The sequence below is a fragment of the Diadema antillarum genome, unplaced genomic scaffold (assembly GCF_040938485.1).
Source record: "Diadema antillarum isolate AM-2024a unplaced genomic scaffold, OU_Dant_1.0 seq00000876_RagTag, whole genome shotgun sequence".
In the NCBI taxonomy this organism is placed as follows: domain Eukaryota; kingdom Metazoa; phylum Echinodermata; class Echinoidea; order Diadematoida; family Diadematidae; genus Diadema; species Diadema antillarum.
In genome coordinates this window covers 1,377,518-1,404,202 of record NW_027271740.1, presented here as the reverse complement: position 1 = coordinate 1,404,202, position 26,685 = coordinate 1,377,518, and the positions used below count along the sequence as shown (strand labels likewise).

At 36.6% G+C, this 26,685-nt stretch overlaps 1 protein-coding gene across 1 annotated transcript in view; it reads right to left on the bottom strand.

Moving 5' to 3' along the window:
* The window catches only part of LOC139740712 (uncharacterized), a 141,798-nt gene that overhangs the window by 25,555 nt on the left and 89,558 nt on the right, over positions 1 to 26,685 (bottom strand). The window contains exons 9-16 of the mRNA XM_071651278.1: positions 20,704 to 20,836; positions 18,557 to 18,683; positions 13,991 to 14,201; positions 12,834 to 13,001; positions 11,319 to 11,492; positions 9,441 to 9,626; positions 8,700 to 8,847; positions 4,749 to 6,128 (exon numbers count right to left, since the gene is read on the bottom strand). Of these exons, the coding sequence (XP_071507379.1) occupies positions 4,749 to 6,128; positions 8,700 to 8,847; positions 9,441 to 9,626; positions 11,319 to 11,492; positions 12,834 to 13,001; positions 13,991 to 14,201; positions 18,557 to 18,683; positions 20,704 to 20,836 (2,527 nt within the window). The remainder of the gene's footprint in view (positions 1 to 4,748; positions 6,129 to 8,699; positions 8,848 to 9,440; positions 9,627 to 11,318; positions 11,493 to 12,833; positions 13,002 to 13,990; positions 14,202 to 18,556; positions 18,684 to 20,703; positions 20,837 to 26,685) is intronic.

Here is a 26,685-nt window from a genome sequence, read left to right as displayed (position 1 = left end):
TCCAATGTTACATTATGCTACAAACACTTCCAAAAACACAGCATTTCAGTAGGATTCATAGCATACTCTGATATCACTTTTAAACAGTATCCTTTGAAAGGGTTTGTGATAGTCACACAAATCTTTAGTTGCCTACCATTACAACTGGTTGAATATATAAATGTTTCACTATATTTGTTTCTATATTATGACACAATATTTGTTTTTATCTTCATTCTTACAACAATCAAAAGGGAGTGTGATCATGGACCATTGAAGGTACAAAATCTTCAATTATTCTGAATGATAAATACTACATTGACACAAATGAAGTTTTGTACGATATTTTAGTGTCATTACCAGCAAGTCAGCTGTAGTTGAGGAAGAAACATTCTTGAGAAGTCAAATTGATAGATAATGGTCACTTCTTGGTATAGTATCACCAATCGAAAGCAATTTAGTCATGGTTCCCCCCCCCCCCTTGCTGAATGACACCACCACAATGTAAATACAAAGACACTGCAGCATTCCAAATCATAAAGACATATGAATTCTACAAAACATTAAATATTTGAAAAAAAAAGAACTACTTCACTGCTATGTACCTCAGCAGCATGCCAAGGTGTTAGTTTGTTTGATTAGTAATGGAAGTATTGTATGAGACAAAGCTACACTACTACTGTTCATAAAACTAAGGTCTGTTATGAAGCAGGTGAAATTACTGAATTGCAATTATATCAAATCAAATTATGTATAAAGCTGTGATTCAAAATAAACTGTCTCATAATACAGATGGTAGAAAATTGTCATGGAATAGAGTGTGAAATATGCAGTGATACTATACATGGCGCAACTGTTTCTCATATTTCATAAAATATCTTACTTATAGCTTTCAAGTAGCCATGACATGAATACAGTACATGGAACCGATGATCCTACTACATTCCTGCCTTTTCTTCCACATTTCCTTCAATCATCATGACAAGCCACCATCAAACCACTGTATGACCCACCAGAGTCTTACAGAGATTAAAATGAATTAAAGCTTGTTTACCTGAACCAAGACATCACAGTCAAGCTGAGATTGACACCACATGCATGTATCAGACATGTATTAACTGTAAGGAGCATTTTGTAATAATGTTCACTCTGTGCATTGAAAATGGTATTAATTTCTAAAAAGATAACCATCACTTGACTGCAAGTCAAAAAACAAGGGAAAATGACAAGTGTGAGGAAGAATATGACAATCCAACTGTCACACTTCTTATGAAATGTCAACATATTTCTTGAGAAAACATTGAGTTATCTTAAGACATAACAAGTATATGGTGGTCTTATGCATAATACAAAGAAGACTAAGTTGAATTCGTTGAAAAATAATCCTTCATCAAAACCTACTTATTTGTATATGAAAGGTAGATACAGGAAATCAACATCTGATCACATGATAAAGACCATTTACTCACTGTACAGAAAACAAAAGTCCTGGTAATTGGAATTAAGTGAAGTGAAGAATGACAGCTTATGCCTAATAATGGATGGCATATGTGTTTTAAAGGGGAATCCAGTCCAAATATAAGTTAGTCTGGTAAAAATAGTAAAATCTTACAAGTTAAAAGGTAAACATTTGACTGAAATCGATGAAAAATAAGGAAGTTATGACATTTTTAAACGTTTTTAATTTCTGCAAAACAGTTTTTGTACAGTGGATATGAATATGCAAATGAGTTAGCTAACCATGTCACAACCTCACAATTTTCCATTGATCCTGTAAAAAAAATGTCGAAAATTCAATGTTTCTGTAGTTGAAATCTGAAACATAATGTCATTCCTGATTGACTAACTTCAGAATAGGGAACAGTGGGATATACCAGGATTTGAGCCTTGGGCATAATTGCATTTGAATGAAAAACTGTAAATTTCACAATTTTATGTACAAATTATATGGCAAGTTGTGAGGGTATGACATGCTCACTTTGCCATTTGCATATTCATATTGACTGTTCAAGAACTGTTTCCTGAAAAATTAGGGAATCTTCAAAGTGTCATAACTTCCTTATTTTTCACCCGATTTTGATCAAACTTTTACAGTTGAACTTGTAATATTTGACTCTTTCTTATCACACTAACATACATTTGGACTGGATTTCCCCTTTAAGTTCAATGAACCTAAACATCTTGGTCAACACCATGAATTAATGGACTGGGCATACCGATTTGGTATAAAATGGTTTATTGCATGCGTCAGAAAATTCTTACCAAAAAGAATCCTGACCTTTGTGTGTGTGTGTGCATGTGTGTGTGTGTGTGTTAGTGCGCGCATGCACTTACGCCTGTAATAGCCTGATATTGTCCTACTTCGATTATAGCTGCACAATCTGGGATTTGTGCTGAGTGCAACATGAACAAATGACACATGTTACAGAATCAGTTTACAAGAATAACCCTCTGTACACCAAAGAAAATTTTTTATGTTAGCCAGATTGGCAGTCAGTTAGCAAGGAGATTTTTTTGTCTATCTAATATCTTGAATAACCTATCTCCATCATATTTACAATATATCAATTCACCAGAGATAAAATCTTTGTCAAAAGAAATAGCAATCCTTTCTATTTTGAGACACCTACAACAAAATACTACAATAGATCATTTCACATACAGGCATCTTTAGAAACAATAATCAATGAATAATCAGTTCTTACAAAGCTTTGATGTGTTTAGAAAAAACTTTTAAACTAATAAGTCTGAAAATTGACAAATTGACGCATTTTCATTTTATGTATTCAATGTGTCCTGCTAATATTCTAATAAATTTTGTTGTTTGTAGAATTACTACTTTATTGTTTTTATGTTATATTTTCTAGTTTTTTGCAATTTCAAATTCATTTTTGCAATATATCATACTTTATGACTTTCATTCATACATGCAGGGTTCCTTTGAAAAGCAGTTGATAGACTGAAAGGGCTACCCTGCTGATAGAATATTTGATTAATCAATTGATAACTAAGAGACCAACAACTTGTAGTTGAGATTTTACAAATAAAACAACTTCAAGAGTTTGACAGGGATGCCAACCTTTGAAAAAAAAACACAAAAATGTGAACCAAACAAAACAAAACATATTCCAAAGACAAGAAATGTCTTATGGTTTATGTTCCTTATGAATAGGGCCATGGTGCATACAAATCATGACAAATGATATTTCATTTTACATCCTCTTTCTTTTCCAAGATGACGGGGGAAAAAAAAACATACTGCATGTTAGGGTTTCCTTCACGAACCACAAGCACGCAGCTAATATCTGTTACTTCCTAATTACCAACAAATCAATTGTGGCGATTAGCCCTATTCCCACCCTATTCCCCCTCGACGTTTCGCGTGATTATTCCGCAATGCATGATGCTCTCGCCGCGACATTTTATGACTTTTGTCTTTCAAGTATTGTGCAACTTTTGAGACCAAATTTGTCTCTCCCAGGCATACTGTTTTGAAGCCACGCCCCTTCGAAAAAAAAATTTGTCGACCCAAAAATTGCTCAAAAACATGATTTTGTGTACAAACCCAATGTAAATAGTGTTTTTGCAATCAATTCATATGAGAATAAATATCTTTACTTTCAATGGCTGATAATGATTTATTTTAGCCTGATTATGCTTTAAAAAGCTTCTGCGACAAATTTTGATGAAAAAACAAAAACAAAAACTAAAAAAGAGATACATAAGAAATTCAATAAACAATGAGATACATAAAGAAACAATTATGAAGCCGAATTTCTGCGTCAATATTATTGTTGAGGATATTGAAGAGAACATGTTCACCAAAAATTAAAAGTCTTGGAACTTTATTTTTTGATTTATAGGCAAAAAAAAAAATATATATATATATATATATATATATATTTGCATAAATTAGCATGAATTAATATAAAATACATATATTAAAATTTGAAAAATCAAACTATACAGTCTGGTAGATTACATTAGCCTCTACCTTAGTGCAAATTTTTGCGAGGATCGCACAATCGAGATCTGAAGGGGGGCCAAAAAGCCCCCCCCCCCCCCCAAAAAAAAAAAAAAAAAAAAATTAGGGTTAAACAGCTGGGTGATTCTAAGAATCCCTGATAGTAGTATATGTTGCTGTAGCATTCTGCTCTAGATCATCAGTGGGTTAATTATGCAGGTAAGTTAGAAACAAAAATATTATTTGTCCAAAAGAAAGCAAGAGTTTGTTTGTCAATGCTGCTAGTAAAATATTGCATTCCACTACATGAGTTGAACAAACTGAATTTGCTGGGGAAAAGAGACACAAATTGTTTCAGACTGGTAGATGTTTATAAATTTCAAACTTTCTGATTTGATACAACATGACGTCTCAAAATCTAAACATGAATGCATGCATTTACACGTAAGTTTCAAATCAAATTCAAGAAGAGAATAATGCTTTGTTTTGCTTAGATTTTTGTCATATTGTAATAATCTGTTTTATGCACTTAGACACTGTTTTGTAGTAGTCTTCAAAGATATTCCACGGTATCAAAATGTCTTTTTTTACCACTCGATCCACACGACACTCCCTACGAACATGAACAAACTGAATGACAAAGCTGCAAGTGAAAAATAAATAAGGAAATAAACAGACTTGAATTGATGCTAGGGCTAGAGTTGCATACTTGCCAGATGATATGATGTGCTATGAAGATGTTGCAATGTTATTTGCAATGATTATTTGCTGCACTTGTCAAGTAGGTGGCAGAATTCTTTCTTACCATTAGACTGATTTGTTTGAATGAGATCTGCAGCTGTTGTGCTAGTCATGCTGGAAGCTGTCTCCATTGCAGTGTATTGCTGAGGGGTAGTAGGTGTGGTGGGTTCAACAAGCAACTTTGTTGGCAAGATTGCTTCACTTCTTGCCATGTGTGTCTGTTGATGGCCACTGGTAACTCTGGTAACACTTAAATCAGGTGGAATTGTTGATGGATCAGGAATATGTGCCTCAATTGAGTCATATTCCAATGTCAACTCTGCACCCATAGTGGAAGATGAGGGTAAGTGAGTGACTCTGAAAGTTTGATCAGGTATTTTGGTGGTAGAATAGAGTGAAGTAATTGAGGTCTTGGGAGACAAAGTAGCAGTCACTTCACCCAAGTCTTTGTTTGCATTGTTAGATGTATGTGGTCTATGTGTTGTCTTGTCAAGGCTTGCAGTAGATGGTCTAGAAAAGAAAAGAGGTGTCGATGTTTGAGAGAATTGCATTCTTTGGGTGGATACTGCAGGCAAATGGGTGGCCTTAGAAGATTTTGACCACGTTGGTAAACTGGCAGATAACACTACAGGGGACAAAGTTGTTGCCATGGGAACAGTCATTGCTGCTGATGTCCCACCCTCATTGATGTGTAATGCCTCGGTAGATGTGCTTTTGATGGCAGTGGAAGTAGAAAGCTGTTCAAGGTAATGAGTGCTTTGTGCAGCTGGAGTAATGTCACTAACACTTGGTGACAGAGATGATGCTGGACTCCTTTCCATGATCTCACTTATAGGGAAAGAGGTCCGTAGTACTTGTTGTAGACTCACCGCTGAGTAACTATTCTTTGTTACTGTACTTAGTGGCACGGAATGTGGAATTGTAGATGTATAGGGTGTATAATCACTGTTACTGGCTGAGTTTGTGCTTGTTGGTGTCACAGGTTGCCCTGATGGGATGCTAGAGCCAAATATTGTTGTCACATTCACATGTTTGATCCATGATCTAGGTAAGCCAGTAGTATTGTAAGTAGTTGATGACATGGAGAAAGTTGAAGGTATGGTTGCAACATCCAAAGCAGATTGGTTAGCAACACTTGTTGACTTCATTCCATTTACTGCAAGAGCATCTACAGAACTATTAAGTTCAAACTGATTAGATATTGAAGGTAGTCGTGGAAGAGTTGAAGGAGATTCATCAAGCACTTCTATATCCCTTGGAGGTGTTGTATAAAATAAATCAGTAGTTGATGACTGAGTGGCTGAAGCAGACCCTTCCTCTGATTCAGATGACAGAAATGATGGTGTTACGGTTGTTTCAGATGAGCCACGTACATTGGAAGTTTCTCTTGTTGTTGATATGTTCCAAGCACCATCTGAACTTGTCCTTGTATCAACAGTATCATCTGGATTTCAGTCAGTCATTATGAATACATCATTAAAATTACATTTTATACAACTAAGTGATGATAGATGAAATGGCTTGTTACTGTAAAATCTAAGTAAAAGTGAGTGTAAAATAGAAGTGCTCTATCTGTCTATTCTTTGTTAATTTCTGGGGTATTTTTCATGTTCTATTTTATCAGTGGTATTTTTTGTTTTGTTTTATTCTGTTTCTCAGTAGTATACTAAATACATAATGAATAGACACTGCTGGAACACTCGCTGTAGTATCACTCTACTAGATTGATTTTTTTTTTAAAACTGAGATAACATGATTCACGTACGTTATGCCATCAGGTGGAGTTGACATAGAGCCAGGCATTCCAAACATTGCAAGCAAAAGAACATCCTGCTTACAATGGTGAATGTGTTGGATGCACAAGCATTATACGTGTCTAGCTTAACATTTTCAGAGACACTTAACATGCAGGGGTCTATGTGAGTTAGGTATCTATTCTACATTATGGCAAATGATTTGAAATGTTTCTGCAGAGTGGACACTTACGTATATAAATTCTCACAAGTTACATTAGTAATTACATTCACTGTTTCCCATCAAATAAAGTCATACAGATAAATTTGCAAAAACATTCTGTCACTTATGTTGGTCTCTAAATCTGGGAAATACTTTGTGTATCATTCAATGACAGAACCTGTTAGCATTCCACTCAGTCAAGTTAGAGAATGAACACTATAATCAGCAGCCTTCCTTTCCACCTCAACTCAACATGCCCTTTTAAGATATATTTTCACATTAGTCTGTCAATAAACAACACAGAATGCTAATATAGAATGCTGCCCATTATCTGCTATATTTCATCATAAACTCTAGAAATGACCAAAAGGTTGAAACGATATTATGTCTCCAGCACTAAAGATAAAGCCTAGCCATAAGTTAACTATACAGAAAGCAAAAAGCTTTGACTATGATTTCATCTTTTGTGCCTGAACAACAATAATGTCATATTGCAAAATGCTACCAAATACCTCAACCACTATTCTAAATCACTTTAAAAAGAAAAGAGGATATACATAGAAAACATACACAGCTCATATGAATAATACCAGAAAGCTAGTTCAATTCAGAATCCATCAAGTATTCTGTCAATCAAAACTTTAAAGCTCACATGATTTTCATTGTCAACAAGTCACTTTAAAGGGATGGTACAGTATTGATGGAGATGAGAATTGGGCTTTTAACATTTTGCGAGATACCAAGAAAACCTTCGAAGTTTATTTGATGAAAATCGGGTTTGGAATGACTGAAACATCCTAAAAAAAAGTAAAACAAAGCAATCGTAATAAAGTGTGGGTCCCACACTTTATTAGAATCGCTCTTTTTTGGCTATCTCAGCCATTTCAAAACCAATTTTTATCAAATAAACGTTGAATTCCTCATAGAATTACATGCTCTTTCATATTTCATAAGAGGTTTCTCATTATCTAAACAAAAAAATGTTAGAAACCTGAAATTAGGTCTCAACCAAAACTGTATGATCCCTTTAATTGGCATTGCTTCAAGCTCATATCTGCTTTGAAACTACATTGCATGTTTTGTCCTCTCCTTTTGTCCTGTGGACAAAACAACGAAACAAAAACAAAAAAATGTACACAAATTTGCCCCCAATTACTTTTCTGTACCTAACAGCATTGATTCACCAAGTTTTAAACATATTTGCATGTTTTGGGCAGAGTCACAACAGAATATGTTTTTCATATGAGAGTATGACTATATGCAAGTATTGATTAACTCATGGTAAAACCAGAAACATTTGTGGCACTAAACTTTCGCAAATTTTCACAGGCATTCAACGCATTGTGTGCAAAGAAACTCTGGTGTGCATTTTTTCTTTTACAAATCTTGGCTCCTCGCAAAATATGTGCAAGTTTCAGGCACACAACGATTTCTGGTTTTACAGTGGGATGTAGATGACAGTCAATATTCTTTTCATCTTACAGAAATACTATAAGAAGACAGAGAAAGTGTGTCATCATAGCAATAAATCACATGTTGGTAAACAGGTACAGCTAAGGTGAATTTTCAACAGAGATTTATCCAAATGTAGCATTGAAGCTATTACAGACAGTGAAGAAATAGTCAGCCTCCAAAACTCCTTTGTATCAATGTATAACAATACAATATGTGGCCATGAGAAGTAAGCTGATTACCAGTATCGTAACCACTAAAATGAGGTGGAACTATCAGAACAACATGGTCAGGTTACTGTTTTCTTTCAACAAAAAAAGAAAAGTAAATCAATTTGTTTTCAGTGAAATACAGCACACTGCATGCCATCATACCTTAACCTGATGAACAACCCAGATGAATCTAAAATATGAAAAAAAGACCTTCATACACTTATGTAAGAATATTTCAACAAAATTATTTAAATAGCATTGTTAACGTTAAGGTTAACTTAATCTAAAACTCCTTTGAATTACGTTCCACTAAGCATCTATATCACCCACAGGTGTAATACACGAAGATTGATCTGTTTTGTCTTCATCCATCCATGTGCTAACATCTTACATACCCGTATCTGGCATACACTGCTCTATGTTGCATTGCTCTTCAGCACTGGGTTGTTTGGTTGCATCACAGAGTGACAGGAGCTGTGGGGTTTCTCCCAGCATGCACAGCAATGTTCTGGTCCTCGTTCCTCCTCCACAGGGATTTGAACACTGCATAAATGAGGAACATGTTTCAATACTTGACCTCTTGACCTGATCTAAAGCTGCTGTTACATTCAGACCGACATCAAGGCATCATCATAGTGGTTTTGAAATCAAAGAAAAATTCAGCCAAGTGCATAATGAAATATGAAGAGCAGTATAGACTCATTAGTTTATTTAGCCTTTCCAAATTATACTTCTGTAGCAATAAATATGTCTTTTAACAACATCACATCGATTCACCAATCACTGATATAAAACTGCACTGTTTCATTTAAGCTTTTAATATTCTATCATCAACAGAACAAAGATACATCTCACTGCAAGACCAAACTCTTCTTTTTCTCATCAAAATACATGTAACTTTGAAGCCATCTTGCATGCACGTATGTGACTAGAGTTTCTTGTTCAAATGTCAATTCAAATGAAGATTAACAATTAACCAACATCACACTTCATTCCTATATGCAAGAATGCCTTTGTTGACATGTATGTCTGATATATTGCTGACATATATATATATATAAATATATCAAATGCCGGAAAATATACACATATATTTGTCTTTCCCCAACTTTTGATAAACTATGGTCCAAACTCACCCTTGTCCATGGTCCTACAAACCAAATGAAGTCTTCTGAACACAGCTGTGGATTGCAAATCTCTTCCGTGGTAAACTTGGCTTCAGGATCACATTGTGAGTCTGACACCTGTACATAGGAGTCACCTTGCACTTCGGCACAGAAAACCATCCGAGAGTGAATACCGCCCCCACAAGTTGCAGAGCACTGTCACAAAGAGCAATGTTATCAAAGATAAGTGGGCTTAATGATAGGAATATGACATTCAAAATTATGGAATTAGGGCAATGCATGTTTGATAAGCAACAAACATCAGACCTGTTGCTAATCTTTGGGGGAATTAGAGTAAACCTAGTAGTTTAATTTTTTTTTTAAAGCAGCATCATGAGAAAGAGCAGAAAGCACCTGTTAAAAAAAAAACTATTCTTTTTCTACAATATCAACCTTTCTCAAAAGAGTAATTTGCACTTTTTCCTTTAGTCACAAAGGATCATTCATCACACAATACAAAGATGACGTGTACTCCATTACCTATGCCAATTGAGGAGGTTCTGTTTTCATGGCGATTGGTTTATTTGTTTGTTTGTTCATCTGTGTGCAAAATAACTCAAAAAGTTGTGAACGGATTTGGATGAAACTTGAAAGAAACTTGAAAGAATGAGAATGACGCGAGGAGCAGATGATAAAATTTTGCTAGTTATCCAGGAATTTTTATGGATTTTATTTAGGAGTTTTTATATTTTGGCTGGGAGGGTCAATTAACTTGGGAGTTCAAGCTGCACACTTTTTTAGGTTTTCATATACGCACTGAAGTGTGTGATCTAGCTTCTGCTAGGGCGAGCTAGGTGTGCTGCACAGCTGGAAGTTGATGACGTAACAAAAGGCTTCTATATTGGGAAATCGGGCAACTTTCAGCATGCATACATATGGGTGGAAATCACTAATCTCCATGGAAGAACAAGATCAGTGGTGGAATGTAAGCTGCTTGGCGGCCAAGTCCGTGCTCTCAGAGTGCTTCTTTAGTTATCCGTACTTTTGGTTTGATTATGCGCAGTGTGGGGTTTGGTTGGCCTGTCTCATCTCAAGTAAACCTATAGTCTGAGTACACTTTCTTCTTTTATATATTCATGCAGTAACCCTTGTCTCATTTCTAGCACATGTTTTCTTACGACACTATAATTAAATCAGACTAGCCTTGATCGAGAAGTGTATGTTGAAAGAGAAAGTGAAGGAGAAAGTTTGAAATCAGTTTTCTTTGCTGTATTTTATCTATCCAAATCTCCTTGCCACCTCCACCCAAAATAAAAAGAAACAATGTAGTATGATCATTACAATAATAAATAACCATATCGCTTGCTTTGTGAGAGAGTTTTAGCCATGGTAAAACCTTGCCTACATAGGGTATATCTCTTGTTCAGTTACACAATAACTGGATCATTGTGAACACTATATTGCTCTGCAAGGTTCAATGCATTAAGTCATAGTCACCATGACAACCAATGCCTTACTACATACACTTGAAAGTATGTCTTGTTCACATATATATATCAAGATTATCATGTGAACTAAGTTCACATTGATTTTTAGTTCACTAGGGATGATTTTTTCTGAAAGGTTTCAGCCAATACAACAGTGTTGCCAAGCCAACACCATGGCTAACAAAATGAGATACATACGTAAGGCACATCTACTGCTAAACCAATAAAAAGGCATTATAAGTTAAATATTGAATTTAAATCACTGACAAAAAGTGAAAGTAGTTCACTCCATAAGTAGTGGTACAGTGTAAAAGTTATCATTGGCATGCTCCATCACACTTCATACATTAGTATGAGATGCAAAGAAAAGAAAAAAAGGCAAGTACCAGGTACGAGATTCCAGCCAGGACATTGAACCCACCTGACTCCAGTGAGAAGCAACCCATTGAGGCTGACAGTCATCTGATAGGGAGCAGGAACCTGTCATATCTGGCATCAAACTCATCTCACATAGATCCTTGTCAAAGATTGTTCCACTCCTTGTGGAACATAAGAGTTGACGGGAATGGATGCCACGTCCACACCACCCTGTGCACTGCAGAGAGAAATCAAGTACTATTAATTCTCTTCTAGATCTCTATTAACTCTTTATGTGCCATGGTGGAAACCCCCTGTGTGCCACGTTATTCTAAGACACGAAGATAGTCATGCTTCGAGAAAGAATTCGGTTTTTCCAGTTTGTATAACTTCTAGAAATTTTTTTTAAGGTGGACACAATAGTTAGCATAGTTCAAGAGGAACGCCAAACTTTGCTTCAATATGAATTGTATGACAAATTTATTTTCAATTTTTCTTTTGAATCACCAGTTGCTACATAACTGTAAAGGCATGAATTTTGCACATAAAACCGTGACAGAAACTTAGAATGTACACGCAAATTATAATTGTTAACACCGCTTGATAGTCAATCACCACATACAATGCAAGCCGTATGTGAGAGGAACAAAAGTGCGAGAAACGCTTTCATCGTACCGCAGGATTAGCGATTTATCGATCGGTTTAAGCGGCTTTGTTTGTTGAGCAGAATATGCAAAGTTGGCATGCCGTCGACTGAGTCGGACGTGCGAACGTGGCACATAAAGAGTTAAAAACAGAGATTGGTTCTCATCATCTTGTCATAAATATCTGACCACCCAGCTCAAAACCAACAAATAGCAGGCAAAAAGTGAACTCACACTTTATTATATAGTTAGTTTATCTATACAAGAGTAGGCTCTAAGCTTTTAGATGATAAATCACTCATTAAAATTGGACCATCCTAACCCATTCAAAATGTCACTGAAATAGGACAGAGCTAGGAGATGCAGTTTTCATATAAAGGGCAAAAAGGATGCAAAGATTGGGATCACTCAGGCAAGCTGTTTAGCAGTAGCGGTGAAACTTGCTCTATTTTCGACGTGAAAGCAGTGCCTGTGCGAAAATAGCGTCAAGAATAACTGCTACTATTGCTATTCTGGTTTAGTTTTAAGCTGCAAATTTTGACAAAAGGTAGTTAAAGGATCACTCTCAAGGTAAGACAAAATTTGACTCAGTCAACCCAAATGACTACTTTTGGTTTATTTCAGAGAATCTAAATCTGCAACTTTTTGTGGAATTTGAGCTGGGCTACATTAGGTAATATCTTACTGAAACCTTTCATCTTTCTGTTATCATCTACACTTGTTTCCTAGCCACAGACTCCAAGTGATAGTGGATGGCAGCATTTATTCTGAGGTCTGACTACATAGTCTAATAAAATGGAAAGATGTTTCATTTATGCTACATTAGCTGGGGCAAATTTTCAAGAAACTTTTTAACACTGTTGTTATTGAATGGGGGACAAAAGTCAACAATAACCAAGCTGCTCTAGACTGGAGAAAGGAAAAAGAGATTGTGCCTCTGTCCATTCTGTGGTGATCCAATCCACACCATCACAAGGGCCCAAGTTACAGTCCTGTTCTTCAATGGGTCTGTCTTCAGCAACGCAAGATTCATCTGGTTCTGGTAAGTCAGCTAAACACTGCACACTCCTGGTCTGACTCCCCTCTCCACAGCCATGAGAACACTGTCAGGAGACCAGTGAGAATTCAACAGGTTGAAGGTTATTATCGCTGTATACTAGATTGAAGTGGTTGTTGATGGTTGGTTCACTTATGGATGACCTAAGTGCCAAATCACAGAGGATCTTGCAAAAACTGTCTTTGACCTCATTCACAGAAATATATACAGGTGTCTGTGTGAAAATTACGGCTTTTACAGTAATCACTATCTAGTAATTTTTCACCAATTTTCATGACAATACTTTGAGTCACTTAAAAAATGTGGAAAACATGTAAGATTAAGCATTTTTACTAGACTTAGACCTCATGCCCAAGACTTTCCATACGTAATCACTGTGTGGTAATGCATGTACCAAATTGTGTGCATCACAAGACCGGTCTGACTATCCAAACTCAAGAAACAATTTTGATATGAGTCTCACCAGTAAATTGCCTGCTCATGATTAACCCACACGCAAGGCTCTCTAAACATTTATAAATTTTATTTTCAACCAACAGAGACTTTAATATCTTATATCTAAACACTGATACACAATCAATCATCCATGGAGGTTACTGTCATTTTGACATCTTTGAATATGAATTATCACCCAATTTTTAGGACATGACTAAACAAAATCAGTGTATCCTTCACCAGTCAAATTGCCAATATGTGTCAAGCTCACACCCACAATACACTCAGAGGCAGAACTTAATGACCGTGAAATTCTAGACAAATCATTGACATTTTCTCTTTTTTTTTTTTCATATTCTTGCTGAAACCAGGGATCTCATGGTAAATATACGGTTGGATCATATACAGCTATATATTTCAGGTTATTAGGATTAAAAAACACACAAACACTAATTTGATTGAATTTCTGTAGACCTTCAGAATGATTGTCAAGTTTGATCCAAACTACTGATAATTCAAAATCACAGCATGAACAGAGTGTATATCCAGAGTGATAATCAGGAATGCTAACAAACATGACACGATGAAACTTGTGCATACCTCTGACCATTCACTGGCCACCCAATGAGGACAGAGTTGTACTGTACAGGCCTGTTGGTAATCTGGTTTGAAGCCTAGAATGGCCAGACAGTATGTCTCTTCAATGGGTTCCAGACGTCCATTTTCCAGCACCTGCTGACAGAATACTTGTCTGACCTGTGACCCTTGGTCACATGATTGAGAGCAGGGGCTCCAGTCGCCTACATACCATCTGCAATACAAGCAGTATTACACATTTTCGTAAATTGAAAACAAATGAATGCATACACTCGACACACACCCACTTCTTCTCTCCCTTTCTATCTCTGTATCCATCTACTGTAAAAATAAATAGTTTTGCAGGACTCATTTTTTTGTGCTTGGCCAGTTAAGATGAGTTTTATATGTTTTTATGTTTTTTAAATCAAGACATACACTACAGGAACATATGGCGAGCCAAAATATTTGTGTGCTTTTATCTTTGCGTTAGTTTCTGGTTGCGCGAAATGCGCGAAAATTCCCACTTTTACAGTACCTGTATGTAAGATTTTCAAAGCTATACTGTTAAACACAATATTTTTGCAGCATAAAATTTTTGTGGCATCAAATTTTCACGAGTAAATTGCCTCAGTATTCAATGCATATAATGTAGACAAGAACTTTCACATACATTTTAATTTCACGAATCTTGGCGCTTGCTAAATTCACAAATTTAAAAAGCATGCGAACATTCCTCGTTTTACGGTACTGGTATAGTAGAGTATTGTCTTGCTGAGCACAATATGTTGGCATACTAATTAGTTACTCCTTCTGTCTGTCAGAGTCTGTCAGAGTTATTGCATTTCACATAACAGCTAATGTTATGAAAAACATGTTGACCCATAATACAGGAAATAGTTTAGGAGAGAGTTATATCACAACAAATTTAAGCTTCAACCAACCTTTAGACTGGCTAACTGTTATCCACTACAGTAGATTTTCTCAAACTCTGTGAGTATTTTACACATTCACTGCTTGCCTGGTGGTGCTTTGGGATCACTGAGGCATAGATAGATGACAGTGTGTATCAAGAGTCTAACTTAAAGCAGGATTAATCTTCTCTGATCCAGATCTCACCTTTGACTTTCCTAGGCCAAAGGTAGGTTTCACAGTCAATAATGAGGGTATCATCTCACCTCATGTTATGGCCAGTGTCAATGGCATATTTGTTCAGGAAGGGCTTGAATGGGGGTAATTTAAGTCTAAACCCTTTTGTGTTCTTAATCAGCTCACATACTTTTATGGCCAAGTAATTGGCTCTGAAACCTACTTTTGGCCAAGGAAGTCAAAGAAGAGATCTGGATTAGAAAGATTAATCCTGCTTTGAATAGGGACTGTGGCTACACATTGTCACCAAACTATACGCCCCAGTGATCCTAATTCATCTAGCAGACAGGCAGCTAAAGTGTGAAGGAATCATCCTGGCTTGAGGAAAGTGCACAGAGAGGCGGATGAAGGCTAGCCAGTCGAATATAAAGATTGGTTGAACATTTAATTTTTGCTGTGTTGAAAAAAAAATAAAGTGATGGCTTCTGCAACCATTTAATGCTGAGACACAAGGATTAATAATGCTATGACTTTTTACACAGAGATAAGCATTAAACTAAATCTAAAAGATTTAAAAAGATCTAAAAGAAAAGATTACATTCTGTCAGCCTTACAATGAAATGGCATAGGTTCATGTCCCAGTAAGTCTACGACTATTATACATGACTGCAGAGTCTGGTGAATATCATCACAAAATGCTTTATGGCATAGGGCTTACAATCATTAATTTTCACTGCATTTTTCACGTAGTGCTTCCTTATGTGTATTTAAAACATGAAGTAGTCAGTGCTGGTAACATTTTTTTCAGGACATGTGAAGTTTGAAGTTTATAAAGAAATCCATGTGTTACATAAAAGACTAATGCGATTCATGATGTCACACTACAGTACTGATTTGTAAACAAAACAAAAAAAGAATGCAACATGTTTTCATTTAGCTAGCATGATGATAAGTCAGAGTACAGTTGAACCTCTCTTATCCGGCCTCCCTTTATCCGGATCTCTCTATTATACGGACGCAATCTCGCAGTGATTTTTTTTTTTAATAATTACAGGAGGAAAGGGGGATTCCCAACTCCTTGAGAACTCCTACACACACACACATGAATTACATATTACTTCCAACATGATTAACATACATTACATCAAATTTCCTTCCAAATTGCTTACCTTCAGACATTTTACATCCCCAAACATCCCCAAATGTAACAATGAAAAGGTTGCAGTATACACATTACTACATGTGGTACTACAATGGGCTACATCAGTACATGTGTATGTATATGTACATGTATAAAGCATTGAGTCTCCCGTATCCAGCCAAATCCCTTATCTGGATGAGCCCCGGTCCCGACTTGTCCGGATACGAGAGGTTCAACTGTACTTGACTTATTTTTTTCAACAGACAGGGAGATATTACTATCCTTAACATTTAGATTATCTCGATAACAAGTTGAGTGTACGGAATGAACATTTCCTAAGACATTACAAACTGTTGTAAGCTTCTTATCAAGCAATGATGCAACATAGGCTTAACCAAAAGCCTAAAAACTCATAACTTTGAATGGATCGCCTGATTTTCTTCAAACTGCACTAATGTATACAACTACTATTTCAGTATTCAATGAATACACACATACATACAGTATATCTGAGGTAGATTTGCCTGTAAGTTAGCATGATACAAACTTTAAATTTCTGTTCAAACGTTATTGACAGGAAACCTGTTAAATATTGAGATGATGAATCCACATATTTACAATATTCAATCATGAAAACAAAATGTAGTTTTTAAAGTGCTACTACAGTAAACAATTCTGGTAATTTGTCAATCCACTGTGTGGGTGTGACCATGCTATTCAGTTGTCAAAATGTGGTTAAAAATGAAATTTGATCTCTCAACCATGTTGTCATGGTCAGACAGTCCCTTTCCTCGAGCCACTTCTGCTACTAAAGGAAGCTGTAAACCTGCAGACTCATAAAATCCTGTGCAGGAAATCATAAGAATTTCCTGTTTCCCCCCAAAGTTCCCATGTCTTGGGATCCACCTCACACCTGTCCTCTTGCTCTACAACCACCAGTAACTTCAACTGCCTCAAAGCCTTTCTCATCAATACTCATCCAATGTTATTAGCCATCTCCAGAATACACTACTGGTGCATACGCAGCAACCTCTTTTAGCATTAAATAAAATCATTTTAATGCTCCATTAAGATTAAAGGCATAAAACAACAATCTAATAAACCAGCCAGAAAAAGGGCAACTTATTAAGCATTGATGAATATCTATTACTGTGAAACTTCTGTGAAACTTTCCATTAGACCACTTATACACATACAGAGCACCAATTTTGTTGTGGGTAGACTAGAATGGGATCATATGTGACCCGCTACAACAAAAGGATCCAAAAGTCGGGGGAGGACAACATTCTGAAAATGACCTGACATTATTTCCTTTCTCTTTCATTCTGATTTCATAGATAACACAACTCATAAAAGTACTTGGTTGCAGAGATATTGATGATTTTATTTACACATTTCGAGTGGTTTAGGAAATCATTATATCGAGAAATCCGCCTTCAAAGTTTTCCTTCTGACACTATCATGATAAGGGGAGGCAAGGCAGTTTCCCCCTTTTGACAATAGAAGGTATGCTCCTAGCAACCTCTGCAATGTTCATTCAAGCTTAGCCAGGGCTGCCAACTCTCACGCATTGAGCGTGAGACTCACGCATTTTGGTCCTTTCTCACTCTAAAACTTTATTTCATTTGCATGCATTTCTATTGATCTCACTCATTTTGACTCCTAAATTATAGCATTGGCCTATTGGAGTCTCACTCTCAACTAGTTTCCAGTGTTGGCAGCCCTGGCTTAGCACCAGCAGTCTATCAGTCCAATCAGTAACCAGACCGGATGCCACACGGTGACCAATAAGATCACTCCGTTGTTGCTCGGGGTGGATTCTAGCTGCAGCACTAAATCCAAATCTTCAGACACTTTTCTGTTCCATTGAATGTCAAAAAATCATGGTCCAGAAAAATGCTAATTTCTAGCCTTTCCTGTAATCATTTAGCTTCAAAATTTTGGCAGATGGTAGACCATACAATAGACTACAAAATTCTGCCAAAAACAAAAATCTGATCGTTTTGACCGATTTTGATGATCTGACTTCAAACTTGATTTTCTCAGATGAGCTGTCAGCGACTTCTCTATCCTTTTGATGTACCAGGTCATGTATAGTGGTATGGGACAATGATGATACAAGATGTGTTTGCTACATCATGTAGGTTAAAAAATCTTCAGTCTTGAACTGAAAGCTTCAGTGTCTATATATTGCTAGCACACAGGATTATATGAACAATGACAAGTTTAGCAATTTCAGATTACTTTTTTGTAAGTACTGGAAGAAAAATTTGACCACACATTTTCCACAAAAGATGAAGCTCACAAATGCTACCTTTTGAGTGTGTGCCTTTAAATTAGCTACAATGCAGAGAGCTAACCTGGGAGGACAAGCTTGCGCATTACAAGTTCTGTTGTCCCGAGGCTTGAGGGCGGGGTCACACAGGTAACTAGGGACAGTCTCAAAGTCTCCAGAGCGTGTGCAAGTAACAGTCCGAGTCTGGAAACCTGGATAGAAGGCAGAGAGAGATCAGAGATGTGCAGTAACTGTGCCTCAAGTAACAACATGTCATCTCTCTTTAAGGTTTGACTTGGCAATCTGATACAAACCAGGTTAGTTTGAACCCAATGTAGGTCAGAGATGGGTATATGCAGTAAGGAGATGAAAAGTAATACAGAGAGATGGGTTTGACGGCTATATCATCCCTTTGTATAGGATTTGCATTCATTTTAGTCTACAGTCTACATTGAGCCATATGAGCGTATGTTCCAAAATTATCCCTTCTATGCACAATATTGTTGTGTGTCCAGGAGAACAATGCAAACGCTGGAGAAGTCAGTAAGCATAACATGCACCTCACCGGCATTAACATCATTCTCCCTAGCACACAAGGGTATCTACCTTTGTGTGCATATCATCTGAACTGGTATTTGAAACTGGACTACGTAACAATTTGTTATCTGGTTTACAGCATACATCATTACAGCATACATTGAAAATATATTGTTTCTCTTTCCTTTGCCTTACTAACTGTTAAAATACCTGCCATTTCAGTAAAATACTGGCCATCACTCTTTAGTAGCCAATTTGAAGGGATAGTCACATATCACAGAGTTTTCTACTTGTGACCATGATTCAGTACACTCATTATTCCTTTCTACTTATGACTATATCACAGTATCAAAGCTGCCACTTGACTGAATGGTTAATTCAACAGTTCTTGTAGAGTTCTCACTCCCCTCTTTCACATTCGTCATGGCTGGAAAAATAGATGACACAAACTTTAGAAGGGAAAAAAGGTCATAAATAAACAGTTAAAACAATACTTATACTTAATTCATGCTTCCACTCTTCAAAGTTTGAAAGAAAAAGGATAAATGTCATCATTTTTTTAACACATAACCCCTACAGCAGTACATTTGACCCAAGATGCATATTTCAAAACATGCTGCAGAATTAACCATTGTTGTTTTACAAAGCAGGATTACATACAGTATATTGCTGCCTGTCAGCTGCACAAACATAGTTGCACACACTGCAAGCACAGATATTCTCTAAATCGTCTATGGAACGACCTTTTGAGCTTGAACAGCATTCTGTTGTTTTTATATAGTTGTTCAGTGTGCCTGTAAGAGTTTATGTTAGAAAGAAATTGCAGTGTGTCTTGGAAGAGTTACTGTAGGTTGTACAGAATGGACGTTTGATACTTTGTGTCTATCCATCGATGATATGAAATGCTAGCTGGGCAGAAAAGGCTGACTTCTTCCTTTCTGTGTCATGCCACTAGTGACATGGCTAAATTGGCTGACATACAGAATCATTAAAGGGGATGGTTAGTAACTGATCAGTGGGGATCAGTAGGAATGCTGGGGGATGATTGTTCCAATCCTTTTGGGATTCATTCCAGGTTAGCATGAATATGAAGTGACAGGGCATTAAACTGTACATTACTTGAATATGGAACCATTCTGAAGTAAATAATTTTCACACAACAATAGATATATAATGTACTCTTAAATGAATCCCACAAGAATTGGAACAATCATCCCCAGCATTCCCACTGATTCCCACTGATCATTACTAGCCATCCCCTTTAAGTTCCAACAGACATTAGTGGCTGATACATTTGGTATCAACTTTCTTTGCAGAAGACCCATGTTATCATTTCCTGAATTTTTACATTATTAACAAGCAGAAAGGTTGAAAAAAGGAGATGGCAATCTGGTGTGTTACATATGTTACATTAGAATCTGTCTCCTTTTCATTTTTCTCTCTAGCCAAGGGCAAGTGGACCACGTAACAGGATAGATTTTGGCAAACAACAGGAGCTGGCATTTTCATTGACAAATGTCCATGGAGCTGAGTTATGATGTCAATAAATGATAGATGCAAGATGAAAAGGGAAGTGGTTGGCACAAGAAAGCAATGAGGAAAGGGGTTTAACGTGACAGAAACGTGTAAGAAAGGCAGAAAGTACGAAAAAGTATTAAGTAGCAGGTGGACTGGGTGGAAGATGATGTAACTTACCTCCTCCACACTCCTTGGAGCAGTTGGCGTAACGGGTGTATGTCCAGGAGTAAGAATCAGGTTCATCTGGCCCTACCCCATTGGGAACATAGTAGGAGTACTCGACACCATGGTTCCTTCCTTGTGTTAAAAGCTGGATAGAAAACAGAAATCAATCACGAGAGAATGAACCATGTATTATGAGTAAGAAATGAATGTGTCCATGTCTTTATGTGTGTGTCTCTGTGGGTCAATACACTTATTGCTGGTAAAACCAGAAAAAAAAAGCAAAGAGGTATCAAATGGGAGAATCAAATTTTTTCTATGACAGGAAGACAAGCAAACAGCAAAGAAAAAACAGTGTGCTCACTTGGCTGGACAAAGAAGTCTACAGGAGGGGATGAAAGCTCACCCACAAAATTGCTACAGGTTGGTATAAGCCGTAACCTCCTGGTATATCATCATCAACTGATTGGTTCACTGCATCTCATAATAAATGCAATAAGTACTTCATTACCTAGTCTCTCATGAAATAGAAAATGAAACAATTTATTGCGATATAGGCTCATACTGTTATGCCTATCCTCAACATGCACTTTGTGAGAGACCTCATACACAGAATCTCATAACCAATGTAAGGATAAAATGCTGTAGAACATAGGCTCAAGAGAGAATCATAATGCATTTCAGCATGATAGAGATCACACAATATACAAGATCTTGGTCAGATGCTTTGCCAAGCCTTCCAAACACAACACACCTAAATACTGTAGAAGTGTCCTGCAGTCTTTGGACAAGACTACATCCTACGATGATATCCTTCTTGATGCTGGAGTATAAAGCCCAGTGATTCTGGCTAATAATATCCAGAATTCTCAAGACAAATCACTTTTGTTTTATATATGAATGTCAGTTGTCACAAATCACATTTTCATTTAAGATAATATTGCCCATTCACTCACTCACAAATAAGATCCTCATTTTACAGAGAATGATGGTCAAAATCCCAATTCTCTACTTAACATATTCATTTAATTTCGCGTATGGATTTCTACATGGGAAGATTCAAGAAACCCTTTGACATCACTTGCTTGGAATGAGTTATAGAAATGTTTGCAAAGTCACAAAGTTTCTAACTTAAAACAAGTAATCAATGATGAACACATAAATTTATTTCTACTAACTCTACTATGAGGATTTATACACAACACTACTCTGACAGCTTACGATGTCCACATTTCACAGGTCTGCAAAGTGAGACTAATGCTAACCTTGAGGCAACTGCATTATGATTGGCCAGAAGTTACCTGGATTATTCCATGCAGATGACACCTCCATCCCAGCATTCAGTAGTCTTATTCAAGTCACCATTTCAAAATGTTTTATTGGGTCTGCAGGATGTCCCTTCAAAGACCATTCCATATACTCTCGGTAGATTGCATATTGGACTGATATCATTGTAACACATTCACTGTTCTGAATACATCTCACCCAGAATGTTTTGATTGTGGTGTATGATCAATGGTGTTTAGCTGATACTGTGGTGAATGGTCAGTGGTGTTTATGAATTAATATTGAGGTGTGTGGTCAGTGGTGTTTGAGTTAAAGGACAAGTTCACCTTCATAAACATAAGGATTGAGAGAATGTAGCAATATTAGAAGAACACATCATCGAAAGTTTGAGGAAAATCGGACAATCCGTTCAAAAGTTATGAATTTTTGAAGTTTTTCTGCAGTGACCGCTGGATGAGAAGACTACTGCAGTGTATGAATAACTTAGATGTCACATGCGTACAACAATATAAGGAAAATATAAAGAGAATTTCACAAAATTTAATCTTTTGAAAAAAGTACACATTCCCTTGACTCGTTACCGACATATGTTATGGGTAATATTATTCCCCCTGCCCTTAGAAAGAGGCAAGTCAAGTGCTCTTGTATTATGTGAAAAAAAGTGAAAATATGTTGAATTTTCTGTACATTTTCTTTATACTGTTGTACGCATGTGACTCATAAGCTATAGTAGTCTCCTCATCCAGCGGTGCCAACACAAAAATTTTAAAAATTCATAACTTTTGCATCGAATGTCCAATTTTCCTCAAACTTTCACTGATGTGTTCTACTAATATTGCTGCATTCTCTCAATCCTTATGTTTATGAAGGTGAACTTGTCCTTTAAACTGATTTTGTGATGTGTGGACAGTGGTGTTTGGGTTAAAATGATTTTGTGGTGCTTGAGTTAGACTGATCCTGTGGTGTATGATCAGTGGTGTTGGAATGGTCAGTGATGTCATTGGTTTAAACTAATACCAGTAAGCCTATTCCTTTACTCAGCACATTGTCTATTCTAATCAACAGAAAGTCTCATTCGCAGACTAGTTCCAATTAGTGTCAAGTTGTGATTGTTCATTTATTCCTAAGCCTTGATAGACAAAATCACCACATTCAGAGCTATTCCAGGGCTTCTACACCTATCCCATGGTATCTAATATAGGCCTATTCTAACTAACTCTGATACCCTTACTACATGGATATTGTACAAAGGACATCACTAGATTACACTGCTGATTACAAACATTGTAGAATTATCTGTCTCAAAAAAGAAAAGACATAGAAGCACATGATGATAATGAAATCAAACCTACAATGAATAAAGTGACTATGGGTGTATGACTTGTACACAAACAAAATTCAGGGATGAATAATAAAAAATAATAAGGTCTTCTTTATCCAAGGAAGCCTCCTCGGTGTTGCCACTGCTCTACCAGACAGCTCTGCCATTATTATTAGCCTTGCATTGCGGCAGGTACCCATTTACTGTATACACCTGGGTTGAGAGGGACATGGTGGGTAGAGGCATCTTGTCCAAGGTCATAAGCACTGGGTGGGAATCAAACTCGGGTCCTCGGATTGGGAGTCGGGAGTCTTATCCACTACACCTCAGTGCCCCATAACTTTCCACTACTCATGACTGGACGTAGATTAATACGTCTTGCACAAACACATCTGAATTCCTATAACCAATCTTTCATCTCTTTGATGTAATAATCACGTTCTCAGTGTTGTGTAATGTAGCCGCCTACAGACATGCTGTCAATCAATGAGCATAGACTATCAGACTATCGTCTTCAGCTTGTCATTTCAATTTGCTCAATTTCTGGTACAATCTAAATGTAGATAAAGCTCTCACAGCTCACAAGAAATTGATAATGTCTTAGACATTTCATGCTGTAGAGGTTTGGGCAAAGTTGTTAAACTAACAAGATTCTTTCAGTGAGCATTTCAACACAAGTATCTCTTGCGATTACTTTACCAAGCAAGCCTGTTACCAAGTTACAAATAGAAGGGAATTGAGAGTAATCAAGCAAATTTTGCAACATTCATGGTTTACTCATTCTGATTTAAATGATCACAAAACAAGCTGGGTATGCAGTGTTGCTATTGAATGAGAAGAGCAACATAAATGTATCTGTACTTGGACAGAGTCAGATTAGCAATGGGTTCAATGTATTACCAGACACACACACAAAAAAGAATGAACTGGAATATTCACTTCACTGAAATATTCATAACCTGATGTTGATGACAGAAATGACAATACTTCTAAATTTTGTATATAACTTTTAATGAAAACAGTTACGTTACACAACTTGTTACACTGATAGTGTAATGTTCTGTATGAAAAGAAACTTAAACCTTCATTTCAAAGACCTTAAGTCATATCAGTAACACATGAATGTAACAGAATGATTTCAAGTAACCAAAGGGATTGCTTTGCAGTGAAAGTGCCTTGGTGAAGTACTGTATATGCCAAATATTTCGAGAGGTTTTTATTTTCCCGAATTTCCCGGATCAGGTGCTTTTCACATATTTTAAAGACACGCGAAAGTATTGACTCTGATCACACTATGAATGTGACATACTGTATACATTTCTCCATTCAGTACAGGACTCCACGATCGCGAATTTAACAACTCACGAAATTGTAGGGAAGGTCTGATAGGCGAAAATTTAGACTCGCTAAATATATGCCGTATACAGTAAATGAGATCTTAGAGAATACAGGAGACAACTTTCATCCTAGATTACAGTCATCTCAGACTGTATGGAGACTGACTTGTCTAAGGATTTATCTCTACTGAGTTAGACATTGATGGCTCATGTCGCATTCTCTGACTACTAGCTCTTTCCATCTTTAGCTCACCTTAAATTCTGTCACTCTCTCTCTTTACTGTGGAATTTAGGATAACACTGAATTCATTCTAGGTATTCACATCATATCAAAACTGCAAATCAAGTCAACACTCTCATGTGTAGGTTAAACTGGAACAATATTGACTGCTTTTGTCCCGTAACTTCTATGCTGCTTTCCCACTGTCATGATTTGCACCACAATTGAAATCGTGGTCTCAGTTGTGGAGCAATGGTAGTGATCTTTTCAAATTGCAAGGGCGTATCCAGGAATTCCGTAAAGAGGGGGCACGTTTACGAAATTAAAGGGGGCGCACGCACACCTCCCATTTTTTCTTTTCTTTTTTTTGTTTCAACAAAAAATAACGGGGGCATGCACCCGGAGAGGTCCTCCCTGGATATGCCACTGAATTGTATCAGATCTTCAGGTCAATCGTACCAATCATGCCAATCGTAGAACATTTTTGGACTGTTCAAACATTTTCTACAATCAACACGATTGATTATCAATCGTGATCATCGCATCAGACCATCTTGGATTGTAACAAAATGCAATGGATCTCAATTAATCATGTTTCATACTCATGTTGATCAGGATCAACCTTTTCACGGCATTGTCCCTCTCACTTATTTTGAATGTTTGCCCTTATTTTACTCGAAGACTACAAACATGACCCGTTACATCAAAAGCAGCCACAAGTGGGATTTTTTTAATTTTCTATTAACATTATATCAAGTTAGTCCATTCTCTAAGCTTTAATTTGATGCATAATCCATTAAAAGACACGCTCTACATCCTGAGATATTTAAAATCGAATGTGCCAAACATGGGAATTTTGTGACTACAAAATACGGAGAAAATTGCTATTAAACTTCGCTCTTGGTTTTTGTTTTGTTCAGAGATTGTCAGCCATACAGGACAGAAAATATTGCGTACATAAACTCCTTAGAAACGATAAGTTTTGGTGAACCATTATTGATGAAAATTGGTACAATGAATCACAAAATATATGACTTCATACTCATACAACTTCAGAAAGATATATTTTGTTTATTTGATTTCAATTATTCTAGTAATGTCACCCTCAACATGTCATGGATTTGGAACTTAAGATTATTTTAGATTAATTTTATGATTACGATTAATGGTATAGAAAGGTAACTGTGATGTTTTTCAGGTTATATACATCCATGCTATCAGGCCCTTGTATCTTTACCAGAGTAGGTCAAACTATCCTAGGTAATGCAGTCTATGTGATGATGTGATAGAGGAATGAGTGTTTTAACAGGTAGCAGGAAATCACTACTTTCACTGTTGACAATCTAACAGGTGAGTGAAGTAAGCAGCCTACCTGGAGATAAAATAACAGCACTTCTGGTATCTGCTATGTTTAGATGATGATAATGATAACACTTCAATCAGCTCAAGGATTTTTTGCTCCTACTGACCTACATGTACCTTACAGGAATCTCTACTAGTAAATCAATGCAAGCAGTGTCTGAGACCTGACTGGATAACTTGTCAATTTTGATACTGAGCATTTATAGTAAATTTTGATTCATATGCATTTAACATTTAAAAAAAAACAAGGAAATAGTTGTGCAAAATATACAGATACTAACAAATCTCTTTTCTTACTAAACTTCTCCCTTTGCTTAAGCGGAGGGATTTAGGATAGGTTGAATATCATGTAAGCCCTCATGTATGATTGATTAACATACTCATACATTTCCTCAGTGCTCTCTGTCTAATTCAAAAGTAAAAGATCAAAGACAGACATACAAGAGAAGAACTTTATGAAGAACTAGTAC